At 32.9% G+C, this 21,120-nt stretch overlaps 1 protein-coding gene across 2 annotated transcripts in view; it reads right to left on the bottom strand.

The window, feature by feature from the left end:
* The window catches only part of CNTN5 (contactin 5), a 686,534-nt gene that overhangs the window by 179,241 nt on the left and 486,173 nt on the right, over window positions 1–21,120 (bottom strand). For both annotated transcript variants that reach the window (XM_068669732.1, XM_068669723.1), the window contains exon 8: window positions 1,631–1,834. In XM_068669732.1, coding sequence (XP_068525833.1) covers window positions 1,631–1,834 — 204 coding nt within the window. The remainder of the gene's footprint in view (window positions 1–1,630; window positions 1,835–21,120) is intronic.

Genomic DNA, 21,120 nt, shown 5'->3' with positions numbered 1-21,120 from the left:
TTATAGAACTGTTAAATTTGTTGAATCTGTTGAAATGCTGCACACAAATGGAACCTAATAAGAGCATGTAAAAATGTAATAAATAAACAACAGAACAAGATATAAATAATAAATATGGTAATAAAATTCTTTTTGTGTCAAAATTTAAACTCATTAAAACATATTTTTTTCTGTTTTCATTTTCAAAGAGCTAATATTGAAAAGAACAGGTCTGCTTTTTTCATTTGGTAAAACTAAACATCTCAAATACAATGATTAGCATAAGTATTACACCAGAACTAAAAAAAAAAAAATAAATATGAAATGATACTGTAAAGCACGCAGCTTTTTGTTGTAGAGACTGCATACTCTACAGACAGACATGATACAATGATAAAGATTAATTCCATTCTAATCTGTGAACACATTTTTTTATTTACTCTGTAAAACTAAATTGTCAGTGTTAAAGTCTAGTCTTTGTAATGCTTCTGCAGGGATAGTCTTAGTGCTAGATTAAGTTATAAGCAGAACTAAAGCCTCAGAGTCTCTCTCCCTGTCTCTCTCTGTCTCTGATTTATGTAAATATTAATTCATATTTGCTAAATTGCTGAAATTAATTTCTGAAGAACTAGAAAGTGTCATTAAATGTAGAACATCCTGGAAAAATAAAAATATAGATATTTATAGAACCACTAATTATTAGTCTCAAAAATAACGTTATTTTGATGGAAAACAAAACCAAAAAGGAATTATAAAATAAAAATACTAATCTTTTAGTTGTAAAAAAAGCAATAAATACCTGTCTGTATAGATAGCTATTCCAACAGAATTGCAGATACATATATTTTTTATTGAAATGTCATACTGCTCCATAAGAAATATTATTGGAAGGTATTTTCTTTTAATTTTTGGAAATGACTAAGATATCTCAGCTCGTAAGCTAGTTTTTGAAAATAATATTTAGGTACTTAATTACAGAAAAAATACTGTAGTGATATGCCTTGATGAAATTCAAAAGCACCTGGGTAGCTAACTATCTTTGTAATCAAAGCAATTGTGGTGGTCTTAGTGGTTCTTAATCACTTCAGTGAATTGGAGCCTGGAAATGTAATAGGTCTTCAGAACAACATCAGGTTTTACGTGTTAGGGTCTCTGTTCAGTTTTCTAACTGTCCTGTGACAGCTGAGATGCATCAATGTATATCTTCAGGCATCCAGCTGGCCTGTAAGGGCACAGGTTTCCTGTATGTCCTGTGTGATATTTGCTAGTCTCCTGTGGATGTTTCAGATGTCTAACAGCATCTCAGTGTGGCAGTAGCCACATTCATTTGGCAATTGAATGGAGTCTTAAATAAACAGACATTACTGAGAAAAGAGATTTGCTTCTCTCTGACAGTGACAGAGCACTAGAATAGCAAAAAGAAATCTTCTAAACAAAATAATTCAGGACTGTCAGGTTGCACCTCAGTCTCTGGAGGTCTAAATAGTCCCACCACCAGAAGACTATCTGCATGGACACCATTCCTATGCTGACTGCAGCAGTAAATGCATGTATAGATTGAAAAAATAAAATAAAATAAAATAAAATCATGTTTTTTAAATTACTGAGTATTTTGCTTCCATGTGGTACCCAGAAATAATACCTGTCTTACCATCATTTCTCAGTGTCAGAGGTGTAGGAGGACTCAAAACTCTGGCATTTGTCACCGTGTTTTTTACCAGACATATATAGCTGCCAACATCAGATGTTTGCACCTTGGAGATGTAGAGATTGCCTGTCTCCTGAGAGATGAAGCGTCTGCTATCTTCTGTCACAAAAGATGGGAATTCATTAAATACCCAGCTGTAGATGATCTCTAAAAGAAAACAGAAAAATAAGAGAAAGCTATTATGGAAACAATACTAAATAATATTGTTAATGGATACCCTCAAGAAATGTTCATTAACTTTATTTAAATAAAGAAAAAAATAAAATAAATAAAAATAAAAAAAATAAAAAAAAAATAAAATAAAGACTTTAAAAAAATTATTTGCTTTAGAACTGAAGTTTTTTTTTTTTTTTTTTCTCTTTCAAATTTTGGAAATGAAATAAGCCATAATTGACAAATTATTCAACAGTCCTAAACAGGTTCTCTGGGAGGGAAAAATTAGTTCAGAAAAAAAAATTAAATTATTCAACAGACTCAGAAATTAACTGTAAAATATTGGATGATTCCCTTTTCTATTTTGTGGGGTCAATAAAGAAATAAAACATTCTTTTCTCTACCTGTTCAAATTTTCAGTGAACTACAAGATGTTTCCTATAGAGCTAGCAATGATTTTTTTATGTGCACACATAAGCAGGTTTTATTCTGAATACATCATAAAATATATATATATAAAAAATTAACCAACAGATTCTAATAGCTTTTCAACCTACTTTGCAGGTATTATTACTCCACTACACTTACTATACTCTTCTATATCTGTTTATTTGAAGATATCTCAGAACCCTTTCTATATGCAGCTTAAGTCCCTAGAATTAATCAATCATTAATTCCTTAAACCAAAGCTATCAAGCACTTTACCACAACCTGATTAATCAAGGCGTAATCAAAGAGATTTATTTATTTTATTTTATTTTATTTTATTTTATTTTATTTTATTTTATTTTATTTTATTTTATTTTATTTTATTTTATTTTAAAGTGTAATCTGCCTTGGTTATCATTTTTATCCTGGGAATCGTTCTGCACACCCAAAAAGTATATATATTTTCCTTTATTTGGTTGAGAAAAAATATTCTGTATGTAATTATATTATGATGTATTACAAATCTAGATGCATTAATGTCTTTGTATTAGAAGTATCAATAAAGTTAATGAGGTTCTGGTTTAGCTATTGCAGGGAATTATTCATGTGGAATTCTACAAATTAGACTTTAAAGCCTTAACCTTAGGTATACATTTTAACGTGTTGTTCTCTTGTTTCCACTTTATCTTACACTGTTTCAATTTGTCTTTACACTGAAACAAATGTTCTTCACTACTTACACATCAGCTATGAGGTAACTTCTGTAATCTTCCCCTATGACAGTTTTTAAAAATCTGACTCAAGAATTAGAAAAGCCAAGGCTAGTTCAGGTATATTAAACCCTTCCTACTTTTCCTAGATGGATACTGCTCCATTGGTATAGCTAGCCAGAAAAGGAAAGAAATAAAGTGAGAGGAAACACCTCAAAATTTCTTTTTTTTTTTTTTTTTTTTTTTTCCAATGATATGATAGGAACTGGGGTATCTATTTATGGTACAAGAAATACACTAACTCTAACTGATCTGTCCTTCCTGTCCGTATGTTGTACCACTCCCTGATGTGGTCAGAAAGAAATTGAATGATGAACAGTTTTCAGCCAATATAAGCCAATAATGTAAGCAGTCGTGTAGTGATTTATAGATGAGAGAAGTTCTGGATTAATTTTGCAGAAGTTCAGTCCACTTATGTGAGAAGAAAATTTTCTCATGACAAATTGATCGGATCATTACAAAAATGCTATGTTAAAGGACTAAACATAGTCATCACACAGAGGGGGAAGATTTTTGCAAAACTGAGAATTAAGTTGACTTTCTGCTTAAAATCCTTTTTTCAGATATAATTGCAATTCTGAGCAGACCCTGAGGAATTTCAGAGAGCTCTCTGAATGCTCAAAATCTCCTTCGTCTTCTGCTGTGTTTCAGGCAAAATACTAATTAACCCAAAATATTTCTCTCTGAAAATTTAGTTGCCACCATAAAGTCTTATCTGGCAGAAATGATTTGGGACAGTATGAAATTCTACAAAGTGGTGATGAACATATGAGTTCAAGGAAAATGCATAGATTTTAATTGAAGACACCTGTTACTAATTCTAGTGAAAACCAATCAGTCTCACTAATTGCTCTGGCTTAAAAGTAGTTCAGACCAAATGTAAAGTAGTCATCATTGTGAGTTCATTGTCAGTTCATGTAGAAAAGAATTTACTTTATTTGTACCCTAAAAACACACAATTAATTATTCATTAATTAATTAAAACTATTGCTAATGTATGAATTTCAGGCAATGAAGTTTTGTACCTCTAATGAAATGAAATACTTAGTCTTTGCTGGTTCTGAGTCTGGAGGGATGCTGTTATTTTGGTAACTTTCATATAATTTTTGCTCTTAAAAATCGAGTGATGGATGAATTATGACAGGGTAGTGAGAAAAAAACAATAGAACTTCTGTGAAATCTAAAACTCAAACAATTTGTGTTATTAAACTGTGGTTTAATCTTTCTATTTATTTACTTATTTATTTTTCCTTCTTGCTACAAAAACCCAATACACAGAGAAACTCTGAAATTTCCAGCTGATGTTATGCAGAACAGTCAGAAACAACCATGGTTGGCTAGGGATCTGGGATCTCAACAGTTCTTAGCTCACATAAATAGATGGATGATCTTGTAGAAGTGATGTTACAAAAGTGTGTTAGGAGAACTACTGCTATTATGGGAAAATGGGTGTATCTTGACATTGACCCATTTTACAAATCTCTGACTCTTCGAAATTCTAAGACGATGGAGGACAAAACACACACTGATTTTCATACTCTAGGACTCTGACTGTTCCTGGTTTACATACCAACAAAATTAAAATTTTGGGTTCTTAAATCACAGGATTACTAATGCAGGCTCCCCAGGCAGAAGAATAATTTGCTTTTTCATTTGATTTTTTTTTTTTTTTCCTGACAGTGTCATGCATAAGCGAATACCCTAGTAATTGTAATGACATTTACAAATAGGTAACAAAGAGATGATGAAGAATCAACAGTTTAAAACATTGCTGTCTATTTTTTAAGTCTGTTATTCATAATACACATACGTAAAAAAGAATTCTAGAACAGTAGATAGTAACGTATCACAACTCCCACAGCTGCTCATCACAGGAGCATATATAAATTACAAGAGAGTCCTTGCTTTAAATATCACCTGATATACCACTCTTACAAAATGGCAAACTGATGAGTGAATTTCAGACCAAGATTCCTATGACCAAGTAGAAGATACTAGTTCTATTTGTACACAGGTCACTGCAGTTTTTAGTTTAAAAAAAAAAAAAAAAGTAAAATGTTTTTAGAACTTCAAGCCTGTATTTTAGTGCAACAGTTTAGGTTGTAAGATTTTAGAACCAGTGTTGTTTGGTTAGGCATAGAGTACAACCTTTCATTGCATTAACTTTTGAATAGGGTATTAAATCCCACAGATGTATCACTCCTGACAGGTAAATAATTGTGAGTTTGAAGAAATTTTGAAGCTTAAATTAAGTGCTGCCAAAACCTTAATAAACCAAACTACAACTGTAAAATCAAGAAGTAATGACTTTAGAGATAAACCATCTGAAGTCATCTCTTTTTGAGAAAAAAAAAAAAAAAAAAAAAAAAAAAGTGAAGTAAGACTGAGTAGACGTTTTCTTCATGTTGTACTTACTTTGATTTCAATAGAGAAAAAAGTTCAGGTGAAAAAAGGAAACTGTGAATACTGCTGTACACAGAAGCAGAGAGTATTTTTAAATAATATGTGCTGAGCATATTTTTTATTTTTACAGCCATATGTTTTATATTTAATATGACACTTATGCCAAAATCACAAAGATGATGCAGAGACCTTCCTGGAAATTACAGTTGAATGCCAACACAAAAGAAACTTGTTTATATACTATTTTTCAACACAGGGAATAAAAAGCAAGCAAACAAACAAAAAACAGAGAAATAATGAATTTTGAATAGAGGCAGTTGTAAATTGGTATTCTCCTGTGGCATGGGCTTGAGGAGTCTTCTGCTGCCAGGTTCCAAAGTCTTCCAAATGCCCAACTTTTTTCTGTTTTATTAAGGAGTTTTTAGTGAGCTATGTAGGTGAAAATTTGGGTCACTTGGTGATAAAGTACTGAGAAGAACACATCTATCTCCTGCCAAAAAAAAATGTATGGTGAGAAATTTTGTTTACTATTATTTCTTAAATGATTTAGTAGACCTATTTTTCTGTTTCACAATACTAATTTCTATACTGTCACAATGTTACATATTTCTCGTAATGGATGATGCTGGAGTACTGACATAGCATTTTTGTTAGCACTATATGATGTTTTTGGAGATATCATTCTGATGTAGTAAATGTTAGTACCATGGTAATGCAAAAGTTTTTTTGTCAGTGAGGATCAGTATTAAGTATTTTAACCAGAACTGTGGTGGAGGCATTCAGATATCACCAAATGTTCACTCCTATGTTTGTTAATGCCTGATTGTTTCCCATGTTTGTTTCAAGGCTTTTCTCCTCAGAAATTGCTTCTTTTCTCCTTTAAACATGTAGTTTCTGGACACAAGTGGTATTTCAAGTGGCATGCGAAGATGTAACATGAGAGTCACCACTGAAACTCCTTCAGAGTGCCTAGAACCTAAAGGTTCATATAGTCCATATTAATAATGCAATATTAATAAATGCAATGTTAAATATTGCATTTTCAATAAAGCATGCACACACATCCCACAATTGCACTTTTGTGGAATTATGGTATTTGCAAAATAAAGAAGTCTATTTTGTGTCTTCTTATTGTGATGCAGTGAGATATACTAGTCCATCTTCTCCAGTATCCTGTTGGGAAAATGTATTTATCTGCCTCTGTTTTAGGGTTTCCTATGATTGCTCCAATTCCACAAGATGGCAGTACCTGATGGTACTAAATGGTACTGACGCCTGATGACAGCCAAAATCTGAAGTAATCTGGGAATTTTAGCAACTCTGATGAAGTTCCTTCTTCTCTTTCTCTCTCTCTCCCACTTTATTAAAACAAACACACAAACAAAAACAGACCACCACCACCAACAAAAAGACAAACTAGCAACACATTCACTCCAGATTAGGGTATGAATTTACTATGCATAACTGTAAACCATCAAATTTACATGATAGCTTTGCTTTATCATTCAGAAATATTCAGTTCAAATTAAATAAATAATCAGAAAAAAAAATCTAAATCTCCCCTGCTGAAAATACAAAACCTTATTTTATCTCAAGCCCAGTTTTAACTTTTATCATCACACTTGATGTTTGGATATTCTATGTACCAAGCACTGAATAAGGGTGTAATATGTTGCACTTTCTAATGATGGAGTACATTTCACATTTCTGTGAAAATGTGAAAGGCTTTCTGTAGCTAAGATGAATGATAATAATGGGTTGTTCCTTCAGCGTCCCACTACAACCAGATAAATAATTTTGGTGCATTTCTTTGTGCTGCTGTGGCTTATTATCAGTGCTCATTAATCCTCCAAGAAGATATTTAATGAAGGTAATTTATTTGTTGCATTGTAATGTCCCCATGTAGGGCAAATAGATGTTGTCTATTTATCAGCTAGCAATGGAACTGCTCCTTTTCTGCTCTGGGGGCTCAGTATCTACTGCTCACTTACCTGAAACACAACTCTACCGATCACATATTTATCTTTGTTCAGTTTTAATTACAGTGATAAATCTTCAAATATTTTTTTAATCACTTACAGAGATAGTAACTAAAATACGTTGGAATAGGTAAGTGTAGTGTTAAGACTGATCTTGTACTGGATGTTACCAATATTATATTAACATTTCTAGTGTACGCAGTCAGTATAGTCAGTTTTGCATTTGACATATATGAAATGCAGCTAGTCACTGAAATGTGTAAATACTTTTATGTATGCTCTTTAAAGAGACCACATTGCACATAACAAAAAAAATGGTTTCTCAGAAATTTTAATAGATTATTACGTGTACTTGTTTGTCATTGATACGAGTTTCATATTTAAAAAAATATTTCATGCTATAAATAATCAAAAAATAGGAATCAAAAAGATCTCAAGAATATATGTCCTTCAGGTTTTTTCCTTTCCCTGAGGCACATTTTCTTAAAAATGTGTGTAGAGTTATATTCCTAAATTAAGAGCTTCAGAATAGCCTATTTCATAGCTCAGTTAATGATTGTAAAGTTTTCCTTTACATTCAGATGTATTTCTTTTATTTATTTATTTACTTTCAATAGTTATTGCTTATTCAAATTATCATGAGAGTATCAGAGTATCATTTTGTTGCTAACCTATATTAAGATCTACAATTACAGTAGTAGACTGTTACTCCTCTGGTCTGTATAAAGCTTATGTCTTCAAGGATAGATCAAGAAAATCTCTTTAAATTTTCCTTAGAAATCACGGTTTTGAATCATCTACTTATTTTTATAGTTATCAGTTCTTCTGCTTATTTACAACTTATTATGTAGGACCCAAAACTGGACATGGTACTCTCACATACTGAGACATTAACAGTGGTGATAAACGGAATAATAGTCTCACATACTTTGTAGATAATACACTTACTATATCCTGGAATTGAGGCATACAATTATCCATTCAATTAGGTATTCAGTAGCAAAATTATAGTAGCACAATTTGTTTAATTTTAATTTAATAATTGTTTAATCACTTATTTCCATTTATTCTATCTTTATGTTTGATTTTTTGGTAAGTTTCGTACTTTGCATTTTGCTGAATTTTATGTTACTAAGTTCAGGCCACTTCTCCAATTTACTAATGATTTTGTATTCCTCTTCTGTCCTCTGCAGTGGTTGCAATCTCTTGGAGCTAGGAGTAATTCACAAATACTAAATATACCTTTCTTTACATTAGGCCATTCACACTTTCAAAGATAAAAAATAATTTAAATTTTATATGATTTGTTCATTAACAAATCCATAAAGGCTGTCTCTTAATAACGATTTATTATCTTATTGCTTGCAAATTGAGAGTTCAATTGAATTCTACAGTAAATTTGAAGAACTCAAGCTCAGCCAGCTATGATTTATGGACCATCCTTTATTTTAAAAAATAATCATAATAAAATATAATTATTACATTTTCATATATTTTTATATATATTTTTATTTATTTAAAAGTATATTTTAATATAGAACATATTTATATATATATAATGTGTATATTTATATAAAATATATTCATATAATAATAATAATAATAATAATAATAATAATAATAATAATAATAATAATAATAATAATAATAATAATAATAATAATAATAATAAAGCTTTTCTTCCCATAGTTTGAGATAATTTTTGAGATATTATATTCCCAGTAAGATTTTCATGTAAAGGTATGTTTAGACATGCTCTCATTTCAGAATGTAAAGCTATTTTATCAAAATATACAGTTTTCTTATTTAAATAGAGAAAATATATAAGTAATATAAATTCATGGAAAACAGCTGATGGTGAAAATATATCTATTTAGGCTTACATTAACTTTATTAAAGAAGAAAAACACTGGGAAGAGATTTCTCTGACAAACAAGACAAATAAATTACAAATAATTTTTTAAAATATTCCAAGAGAAAATAAAAGCATTCCTGCTAAGGGTCTGCTATTGAAACTCATATATTATTAGGTAAGAGTGGAAAACAATTCTTATATAGAAAAATCCTAACTGCACTGTTTACATGTATGTTTTACATTTTCTAATATACTGTTATTTTGGAGAAAAGCAAGGAAAAAAAGGGGGGAGGGGTGGATGATAAAAATAAATAAATAAATAAATAGCCTAAATAAGTAGTAACAAAGAACTTAGAATATAAGATTTATCAATGAAGCCTGTTAAATCAATACCAGTGTTACTATTGGAACAATAGTAATTTCCAAAGTCAAGAATTAGGGATAAATTCATTCTAGCATTAAAAAAAAAAAAAAAAAAAGACCCCATAAAGTCATTAGCTTCAGTCTTAGATGAAATAATTGAATGATTGATATCAGAATTGATTGATATCAACTTATTAAAAAGTATGATATAATTAATGACATTGGATGAAAATAAATCTATTCAAACTAACTCATTTTATTTTTATTGTTCTTTCTATGGAAAAAGACAGCAAAGCTTCTGTAATACACCTAGAACTCATGTTTGTATAAGTATGCTTTGTATAAAAAGAATTGGAAGAACCTTCCTATTAACTTGTTGTATATTGAAAAGAATAAAAACTTACTTTAAAACATGATCAAAAGGGACAGTTCCCATCTTGTTCTGGGATCCTTGATCTTTTACTGATGAACATTTTAATGGCTAAAAACAAACCAGTGCAGTTTTAATCACTGATCTACAGGAGATATAAAACTTGTCAGAGACCAGTGTGCAAGACAAGTCACTGGTAAATCTGATTTGGATAGCTTATTATTATTATTATTATTATTATTATTATTATTATTATTATTATTATTATTATTATTATTTTAATGATGGAAATTTGTTGAATACACAACACCACAATTTGATAAGTTCTTAATGAATAAGTTCAAATGAGAAAGAATTAATAATTTGTTCCAAATTCCTTTAGTAAAGTCAGTAACCAATGACTAACTAATTATTGTCCTCATATGAAAAGTGTGGTATTGGAAAATTCTGAGGAAATTGTTTCATGCTCAGGAAAACACATTATTCTATAGAATACATGTATTACATATGTTTTGTTTTGTTTTGTTTTGTTTTGTTTTGTTTTTTTCCTCTGGCAAAATGTCCAACAGAGTTTAAGTAACATTGTTTCCTCTCCTTTTTTCTCATTCCCACTTTTGCACTCTGATCATGCTCTGATATTAGAGTTTTACAGAATCATAGATTCACAAAATGATTTAGTCTGGAATAGACTTTTGGATGTCATATTGTCCAATTACCCTGCTCAAGCAGGGCCACTTAGGTCCTTAATGTTATCGTCATTTTATATATGAGGAAATTGATCATGGAATTAGAGGAAGTGACTTCCCAGCAGTCATGAGTCAGGTTACAGTTAAAGTGAAATCTCAACTAATATATAATTCTTTTAATTTTTAATGTTATTACTTCTCACCATCTCTTCTTCACACTTATAAATCACCTCAACAAAACAAAAAATTTAGAACCAACTAATCCTTAGGAGCTTGGAAGATGAAACCCCAAATATTGCCTTTGAATTTCACTTTCAAATGTTGAAATGAATTAGCAGTATAAATCACATAGTGATTCAGATGCTGAATGTGTAATGCTCAGCTCCTTTCTGGTATATTTTCTAGGCTTAAATTTAGCAAGTAATGGATCATCCATTACATCTGAACACAATGGGACATGTGAACAAATGCTTCAGAGGATAACATAAGAACAAATGTGTAGTCCCCAAAACACAATTCATAAGTATTAAGAATGACAGTGACAGATCTTATTTATATATATAAAAATATATATATATATATAATATATATATAATATATATATATTATTTATCTCAAATAAAAAATAACTCAAAGTGCAGATGAAGAGGAAGATACAAATCACATTAGTAAACTGCTCTAGAATGCCAATAACACTGTTCAACCATGTTGTACAAATAAATCACTACAAATAACCTCAACAACAATCAATCATTTAAAATTTAACAATGTAGAGACTGTTACTCTTACCTGTTGTTACATATAGACAATACATAGCCGAGTCTCAGTGCATGTCATTCTGCACTGCTGGAAACCCAGGAACTGTTGCCATCCATCTTCTACTTGTCACATTATTATTTAGAAATAATATATAGACTTCTGTTGCCTTACTTGCAGCTTAGGGCAGTGTCTCATGATTATAATCTCTCTTCCTCATCTCCTTACCATTAGTAGTCAAAGTGACACCTGATATGTCACATTATATGTATGCATTATATTTATATGTATCACGTGGAGAAAGAAGATATTTTTCCAACTCTTTCTGGTTGTTGTTGTTATTCTAATAGAGATAGCATTACTAAAGTAATGTAAATGATAGGCAATTCTGCTTCTTCCTGTGTTGAATACATGTGTAGTTTTCAGAACTCCAGTTACCTTTTCCAAAGCCCCTTTCCTTTCCCTAATATCTCTCCTAAAACATGTTTATTTCAGAATTCATATGCTGAACCAATGAAATTTGATCTAAAACTGATCACCTGAAAATCTGAAGGTATCTTCTCAAAGTTCATGGTTATAATGTTTTTAATCACAGAATCACAAAATCACAGAATTTCTAGGTTGGAAGAGACCTCTAGATCATCGAGTCCAACCTCTGACCTAACTCTAACAGTCCCCACTAAACCATATCTCTAAGCTCTACATCTAAACGTCTTTTAAAGACTTTCAGGGATGGGGACTCCACCACTTCCCTGCGCAGCCTGTTCCAATGTCTAACAACCCTTTCAGTAAAGAAGTTCTTTCTAACATCCAACCTAAAACTCCCCTGGCACAACTTAAGCCCATTCCCCCTCATCCTGTCACCAGGCACGTGGGAGAACAGACCAAACCCCACCTCACTACAGCCTCCTTTAAGGTATCTGTAGAGAGCAATAAGGTCACCCCTGAGTCTCCTTTTCTCCAGGCTGAAAGTTATATTCAACCACCTAAACCAAGTTTAACAAGCATAACATCTGGAATGGGAAACTGCTTCAGAAAATTTACCTTAGGTGTTCATGCTTACACAAAATCAGAGGACAAAAGCAGAGTGAATCAGAGGTACTAAGCATCACTCATCTGCAGATGAGTACCTTCCTGTTTGCATTAAGCAGAAAAGTTAAGCAATACTGTCTTATTTCTTACTAATCTTTGTTTGTTTGTTTGTTTTTGTTTGTTTGTTTGTTGTTGTTCACAAAAATGTGTAAAATACCTAATTCTTTCAGTTGCATCAGTGGATTATATTGCCAGGGATTATATTCAATATGTATCTCAGGGAGTAAAATTAGGAAGCATATAAATAAGTAGCATTCATACATTGATTCACAGGCCACCAACTCTGAGAGGCCAGTGGGAGTAGTACATATGTCATTTTTCTAAACACATGTCTACATGGATCATTTTCATAAGCACATGTAAGTGCTTTTCACTGACCTTTTTTGACTGCAGTAAACAGAAAATGAATGGATGCAACTTCTGGTAATTTGCAACATCTATCAAAAAAGGCCTTCAGAATAAATAAACCTGAGTCTCAGCCTATCCATCACCTTAGAATTGTCCCAGATTCCTTTCATCTGATCTGGAGGAAGTAGACAGAGTCAAATCCTGTTAACTATCTAGCACTTCTGAACAGCAGCACTGAGATGGAAAAGTTTTATACCAGGCCATTCCCTGACAACAGTGATCTCAGAAGTAAGGATCCTGGTGTTTCAGTTTTCTCTCACAGCCCTTCATCTTGCCATGGAGTTGGGTTGACTGATCTCAAGTCCTAACGGACCTTGTGGTTCTTCGAGAAAAGCAAAACTGAGACAAAAAATTGATCGGTATTATCTTTCTTTCCATTCTTTCTTTCCTATTACTGATTTTTTATCCCTGTGGTCTCCACTGGAAAACTTTTTTAATTATTAAACAAGAAAAGTGCCATGAAAATTAATGCTTCAATAAGCCAATAAATGAAGTGAAATTTTCCAGTTACATATTCTCTGCTTTTGGTATAATAGCTTCAACACAACAGGAAGTGTATTAGCTGGCTAATTAAGTCATCAGTGATGATTTTAACAATATTGGAACATAGCATGAGACCAGAGGAGATAGAAATGGACAAGCAAATTATCACAATTGATGGCATCAGAAAAGATGTCATTGTGATTGGAAAGAAGACACCATTCCACTGTTGCTGCTCTGAAAAACATATTTTGTTGTCAGAAAGTAAGGATGCATACTGGTTTAGTTTAGCTGTAACCATTCAGATTTCAGTCTGAAAGCCATGATATTAGGCTTATATCCATTCAGTCATTTTGATAAGTCCAAACAATTGTCTTTAACATAATTATTATTTAAGTTATAATTGCCTTCAGTTATATTTGTATTGGGCAGGTAAAAGAGCATAAACACATCCAGATATATGTTTCTAAACAATTTCTAAACAATTTATAGTTTCACTTTTGTAAAGGAAAAAAAAATATCCAAAATAGATTTTTTTTTTTTTTTTTTTTTGCATAACATTCCTTTTATCTGGAACAGTCTTCCTGAACTTATTAAATATGTGAAAATATGTCTCATTAAGAACTGCATTACCTCTAATGATTGTATGATTGACTTTCATATCAAACATATAAAATAAGGAATAACTGACATACTATTGAAAGAATTCATATCAGAACTTACTCCTTTGGTCAAGACTGACTTCCTACCATCTTCAGTAGTCATCTCTACCAGAATCACTATTGAGTTCAGTTAATCATGCCTAGACTGGGAACAGTAAACAATTACATCTTCTGAAAAATCAACTGTTTTCATCCTTTTTCATTCCTTTGATATTTACTCACAGGGGTTATGGAGAGAAAGAGCTAGACTCCAAACCCTTATAAATGAATATTTTTTAATGTCTTTCTCTTTATTATGTATTCTCTTGTTTTAGCTGTCTGACCAGCATTGTATTTCTGGCTTCTTCTCCTTGGTTATATTGATTAACGTGCACTCTTGCTATTGTTGACTGCGATATGGAGAGGTAATTGGTATTAATTAGGAATTCTCTATCTTAAACAAAATAGACTTTCTGGTATTTAACTGACATGTTTGTAAAACTGTGTTGTTCCTGCCACCAGCTTAGTAAACCATCAAAACTAAGTAACAAGTGGATTGTAACAGAAAACGTATTATGAGAGAGTAACATTTGCAAGAACACTGTGCCACTGTATCTGTAACTGCTGTATGTTATTCCGATCTTAAAAACCTGTAGCACATTAAAAAAAAAAAAAAGGAACACTTTTTTTTTCCTTTTTCTGCCTTAATTGGCATTTTTACATTATTAGTTGCTGAGATGTGGTTGTGACACCATGAACATACATTTCTGTTAAACCTGGATGCCATCTTGTTTAATCACTAGACTGAGGGGTCCCTGATAGTTGTATCTAATTTGTTGGGACATCTCAGTAACAGACTAGCTTTGTGTCTCCAGGGAAGAGAAGTTTTCCCATTACAGAAACTTTTCATCATTATTGTCCCATATGTCAACCTCTAGAAAATAGCCACATATGGCTGTTGCCTGAAAGGCAATAAAACATGAGTCTGAAAGCCAACATACTTAATGCATTTTTTAAATTAATTAATCTCTTATATTCCCTCACTCTTTTTCTTGGTATCCACTTTAATTCTCCTGAACTGGCAGCTGGGGTAATATTTGTTGACAGCAGTGAGGCTGTGAAACAATAGTACATATGCACATGTACTTAACCTGTCAGGGCTGCCCCTTCATCCAGCATTGCATGCTGGTTTAATTCACCAAGGTCAACCAGTTTTCTCTCACTATGTTTTCATAGTACTTGAGGGGTAAAACAGTACCAGTCAGTGATCCATTGGGTCTTGGGCCACTAAACTTTTGTTTTCTAGTGTAGCTTAGCATATATTTGGAAATAATTGTTACTGTTTTTAAGAGGATGGTAGTGCTATATCAATAGAGATAACGTTTGGAAAAGCTTTTTTTTTAAAAAAAAAAAGTTTTTTTGAGGTAATTTACTGTGGTTGGATCACCAATACATTGCTTTTAATTTATTAATTTTCAATGTATTTCTTAAAGGAAAATCTAGAAACCTATGTATAGAAATTTTAAATGGTTAATAATTATTTATCCCTATGACTATTATACAGATATTCCCTAGAATAAAATGTGGTGAAGAGAGGAGATGACCCTATGGAATGATCATTGAGAAAGAATTAGGGCAAAATTATGGAGTTTAAAGTACTGTGTACCTGTCTCCTAACATATTTTTTTTTCTCATTATCAAAAAGCAAAGTCAAAGCTTTGTTATAATTCAGTCAAAGTCAAATAAACACAAAAATATAATAAATCCTAAAAGACTGGTGCCCTTCAAAACATTCAGTTGGTAGGTGTGGCTCTTGAAATAATATTTTTAAAACATTTAATATTTGCATTATAATAATTTATATGTTATGGGCATTTGAAGAAGGGATAGAGAAGTTGTGCCATCTTGTCCTATATATGTGACATATTAACTTTATTAAACTTTTCTGTCATGCATTTTTCTAATCATTTTCTAATACTGTTAGTCATGGCCCATTTTCTGTTACTTAGCATCATGCCTTGATAATGAATAGAAATGTGTGAAGAAGAACATGGCATATTGCATACAATTATGAGAGAAGTAAAGTAGAGTTAAGATGGGTGTCTCATATGTCTTCATACAGATCCTCTTATAGACCAACCATTTGTTAAGTCTAGGACACAGATTTACCTTTCATTTTGACATTGATATGTCTTAAGGAAAAATAAACAAAAACCTCGATGTTTTTCTTATTCTCACTTTTGTTAACAGAAAGAGAAGCACGAGGGCATTGGACAGATCAGCCTTCCCAAGAAATAGTTAGGCAATTACAGTTATGTACAGTGAATGAGAAATGTTCTATTTGCCATCATCTGCATCATATATATCTAGCCTCTAAAAATTGTCAACAGAAGATACTGTGTGGAGAATACTTCTTAGCTTAAAGGAGAGTCATGGCTGGATGCATGACTTGTACAGATGCTGTTTTGATTGCTAATGTTTTGATTAGGAACCAGCAAATCAGTCTTATTCGGTGTTCTCAACAGAGAGGAAAAATGTGACTGCTTCAGCAACACACTGGTTTCTTCTGGAAACAAATTATACAGCTTTACATGTTAAATTGATTTTAAAAGCCAGATTTGAAAAAATATAGAAAACAAAATGAAAAAAAAATAAACAAGACAAACAAACAAACAAACCAAACAAGTAAACAAACAAACAAACAAACAAAAACCAAAATACTAATTTACTGTTTAATACACACAGACCTTTACTGATATCATGGTCAGCAAGAAACCTCACCTGTAAAAACAGGCTAGAATTATGAAGTAGCACCCACTGTTGCCAAGAGAGGTGGAGATTCAGTGATATAAGTTCATGCAGGCTTCCTATGATTTTAAAGAAATTGGTAATGGCTAGATAAACGTAGAGACTGAAGTTCTCTTATGCTACGCACTGTTAACTGCCTGGATCCTGGGACTGAATTCATATCCTTAATATAAACTTGTTGCCTGAGTATAAATACAGAAAGTGAGATGTGTGAACTACATTCACAAAAGCCAGTTTAGTGAACTGACAGGACCATAAGATGTATGTATGCCTTCAGAACAGAATTTGATGTGACATGCATGCAGGTATCTGAGCCAACTGCCTGTAAACAAGCTAATGAGTATACTGAGGGCAGTCTAGCCAAATATAACAAGCTTGTTATTAAAGCTAATTTGCCTGGAGAAGTCTCTACCTGTATAAAGTCATTTAGAGACTGCCCTGTTATTTCTGTGTATTGTTCATATAATATTGGCCAAACCCATGGACTTCTGACTAAAGGAACTAATGGACTTCAGACTAACGTTATGGGATGCACCCACGAGTCCTGAAAGAGTTTGAAGATGTGATCTCAGGACCACTTTCTATAATCTTTGCTTGAGCATGGCAACCAGGAGAAGTGCTCAAAGACTACAGGAAAGAAAAATATCACTCCTATCTTCCGAAGGGCAAGAAGGAGGACCTAGGGAACTAGAGGCTGGTCAGCATCACCTTGATCCCTGGGAAGGCGATGAAACAGCTCAACCTGAAAAAACAGGCAGAACAGAAAGATGCAGAGGGCAGTGGCTGGTTGTGCAAAGTCTAGTTGGAGGCCAATAATGAGCACAGTAGCCCGGGGGTCAGGACTGGGTTCAGTGCTGTTTAATATCATCATTAATAATCTGGACAATGGGGTAGAGGGTAGAGTGTCCCTCAGCATATTTGTGGATGACATGAAGTGAGGGGAAGTGGTGGACTCAACAGAGGGACACACAGAGATCCCGAGGGACCATGACAGGCATGAGAAATGGGCTGACAAGAATCTCATGAAGTTCAACACAGAGAAGAGCAGAGTCCTGCACCTGAGGAGGAACAGCCCAAGGTACCAGGACATGCTGGGGGCCACCCATCTGGAAGGCACCTCTGCAAAAAAGGACCTGAGGGTCCTGGTGAACACCAAGTTGAACGCGAGTCAGCAATGTGCCCTTGCTGCTAAGAAGGCTAATTGGCTGCATTAGGCAAGGTATCACCAACAGGTCAAGAGAAGTGATGTTTCTACTCGACAGCCTCGGCAAGGCCACACCTGGACTACTGTGTCCAGCTCTGGGCCTCTTGAGTACGAGACCTAGAGATACTGGAAAGAGTCCAACAGAGGGCCACCAAGATGATCAAGGGACTGGAGTACCTCTCCTAGGAGGAAAGGCTGAGAGAGCTGGGCGTATTCAGTCTGGAGAAGAGAAGGCTCAACAGGGATCTTAGCAGTGTGTATAAGTGTCTGAAAGGAGGACGTAAAGAAGACAGAGCCAGGCTCTTGTCAGTGGTACCCGGTGCCAGGACAAGAGGCAAGGGACACAAACTGGATTACAAGATCTTCTGTCTAAGCATTAGGAAGCACATCTTCACTTGTGCAAGTGACAGAGCCCTGTCAAAAAACATATTATTTGATGTGACTTTCTTCAATTAACATGAGGACATGAACAGCTACTTAGGAAACAATTACTGGACAAAACCTATTTGAACTTGGCATAAAGTGCTTTTTATTTATTTATTTTTTTTTTTCCTAGCAGCTTGCTAAACACTACACAACCTCCAGAACTCCAGAAGGGGAAGTAACGTATTTAAGAGATGTGTGGATTTGACACTTAGGAACATGTTTTAGTGATGGGTAGGTCAGGTTGATGGTTGGATTCCATGATTCTGTGATGTCCTGTGAAGCATCTCTTATGAAAACTGGTTTTATAACACTGAAGATGATGCATAAAAGACACAGCTTATAAAACAGTTTTCAAACTGGGTAAGATCATATATGTCTGCTAAAAAGTGATAAAAAAAATCAATTTAGCATCTGTGCAGATGTTTCATACTGCCTCCGTACAGCAGCATCCTTTTGAGGCAAGAAGGAGCATGCATCTGCTTTCCTAGCTTGCAGAGTGCAGCACATCCGCACTACTCTAACAATGGGAATCTTCATTCTCTATTAAGCTGATACAGAAAGCTTTGAATAAAAGCCTTAAAAAGCTCATCTGAAAGTATTAATTCTGAAGGAAACATGTAAATCTTGATGAAATCTTCTATTCGTCTTTAATCTTGTTATGGTAAACCTTGTAATTAAGGTGATTAAATGACTGAACATAACCCTATATTTACATCCTTTGGAGTATTACAATGAAGAACCATAATCCTGTTTATGGAAAAACAAACAAACAAACAAACAAACAAAAACAAACAGCAAAAACCATTTTAAATGGAGACATCAAGCCAACCTTGTTTTTTATGTGGTAGGTAATTAATGAATCTCTCATTTAGCAAGGGTACATAAGAGTTAACTGCATAGGAAAACCATTGAGAAGAAAAGCCAAGGTAGGGCAGAGAAGGAGAAGCAAATGTAATGTTTATAGGGAAAAAAAGATATCAAATGCATTTTTGGATGTCCAAGATATCCACTATTAATATATTTCTAATGGAACAACTTTAGGGTTTGCAACACAATTAGGATGAGTGGGAAAGCTTCTGAAGTAGACATATTAAAATGATATAGCACTCACAGTGAAGTGAGATGCAGCATTTTTATTATTATTATCTATTTTTATTTTTATTTTGGAATGACTATCTCATAAAAGCAGGAAGTGAGAATCTGTCAGTAGCTCTTTGAAAATCCTTTTGGTTGATTGTATTTTCCTTCACCATTGTGAAGGAACAAATACTTTCTCATGAAAAACTCCTTCATTGTGCTGCTCAGCTAGTTCTCAGCAAAGATGATGATAAGAAAAAAAAAGAAAACACTAATAAAACCAAGATATTCTCTTTATAATTCTCTCATCTGAGTCTGCTCTACAAATATTCTGAATATATTTCTGGTGTTTGTTTGTTTGTTTTCTCCCCTCAAAATAATTGAACAATCCCATGAACCTACATGAATAATCTGTATATATTACAAGTTTGTGTTTGTTTGTCTATTGTATTACCTCTTGATAATATAACAACACATTAATAAACAGAAAACAAATTTATCTACATATAAAAATCTTCTTAATAATAAATTTGCTGTACTAATTTTTCATTCACTGGTGCTTTGTAAAGACTTTTGGATATTTCTAGAATTGTTTTCTGTAAATAATAGAATGTGGGCACTATTCAAGCAAAAGTATTTATTTTATCTCCTATTCGAAAAGAGATCAATAAACTTATATCTCTTTTAATATAGTGTTCAAGCACTACATCATCTTTTCCCAAAATGATATTGCCATTTTCTAAAAAGGCTCAATCCTGAAATTCTTAGGCAAGTTTATTGACTTTGGAGACTGAGGAATAGGATTCTGTTGAAGGATGAACTGCTTATGAGGTTGTGGAGAATGATTGGATTTGATATAGTATCATGGATTTCTCTCCTGAGATAGCAAGTTAAAATTATTTCTAAAGGTGTTGATAAATGTGACTAAATCAATATAGCAGAGCTTGCAGTGTTCATCTACAAAAACAAAACAAAACAAAACAAAACAAAAAAACAACACTCTACCAAGAACACACCCATAACTCATAGTCTTATTAATGTAAGATGTTCACACATCTTGTATATGCTTTAAATAGTTTTTATCATATCTGCCAGAGCAGCTTAGTATTCACTTGTAAGTTTGCCTACAAGGTGATTCTAAGGATCAACATTTCTTAGAGCGACTTATAAGACAATGTCATTTTTCAAATCTGACCCAAAAACTAAAATGGAGTATCCAGAAATGAAATGTTTTCAAAAAATAATAAAAATGTTTTAGACGTTCCTGCACACAAATACGTGATGTTCCTCTCCTCTGCAAAAGGGTTTGGGGAAGTTTCATATTTACTGCTTAATTATACTATTGAGCTCACACAATTCCCCTTTAAAGTTCTGCTTGTCTAAAATTCTTTTTCACAAGCTGATTTTTATCTGGCAATCATCTTTCATTAATGTCTTGTATCCTATAACCAGAGCTTCATCAAATATTGTTGTAACATCACTAGGTGTGGAATTTTTTGGAAGGTCCATAGACATAGTTCTCACCTTTCTCAG

The sequence above is a fragment of the Anas acuta genome, chromosome 1 (genome assembly GCF_963932015.1).
Source record: "Anas acuta chromosome 1, bAnaAcu1.1, whole genome shotgun sequence".
Classification (NCBI taxonomy): domain Eukaryota; kingdom Metazoa; phylum Chordata; class Aves; order Anseriformes; family Anatidae; genus Anas; species Anas acuta.
The sequence above is the reverse complement of the archived record's forward strand: the minus strand, read 5'-3'. Positions and strand labels throughout refer to the sequence as shown.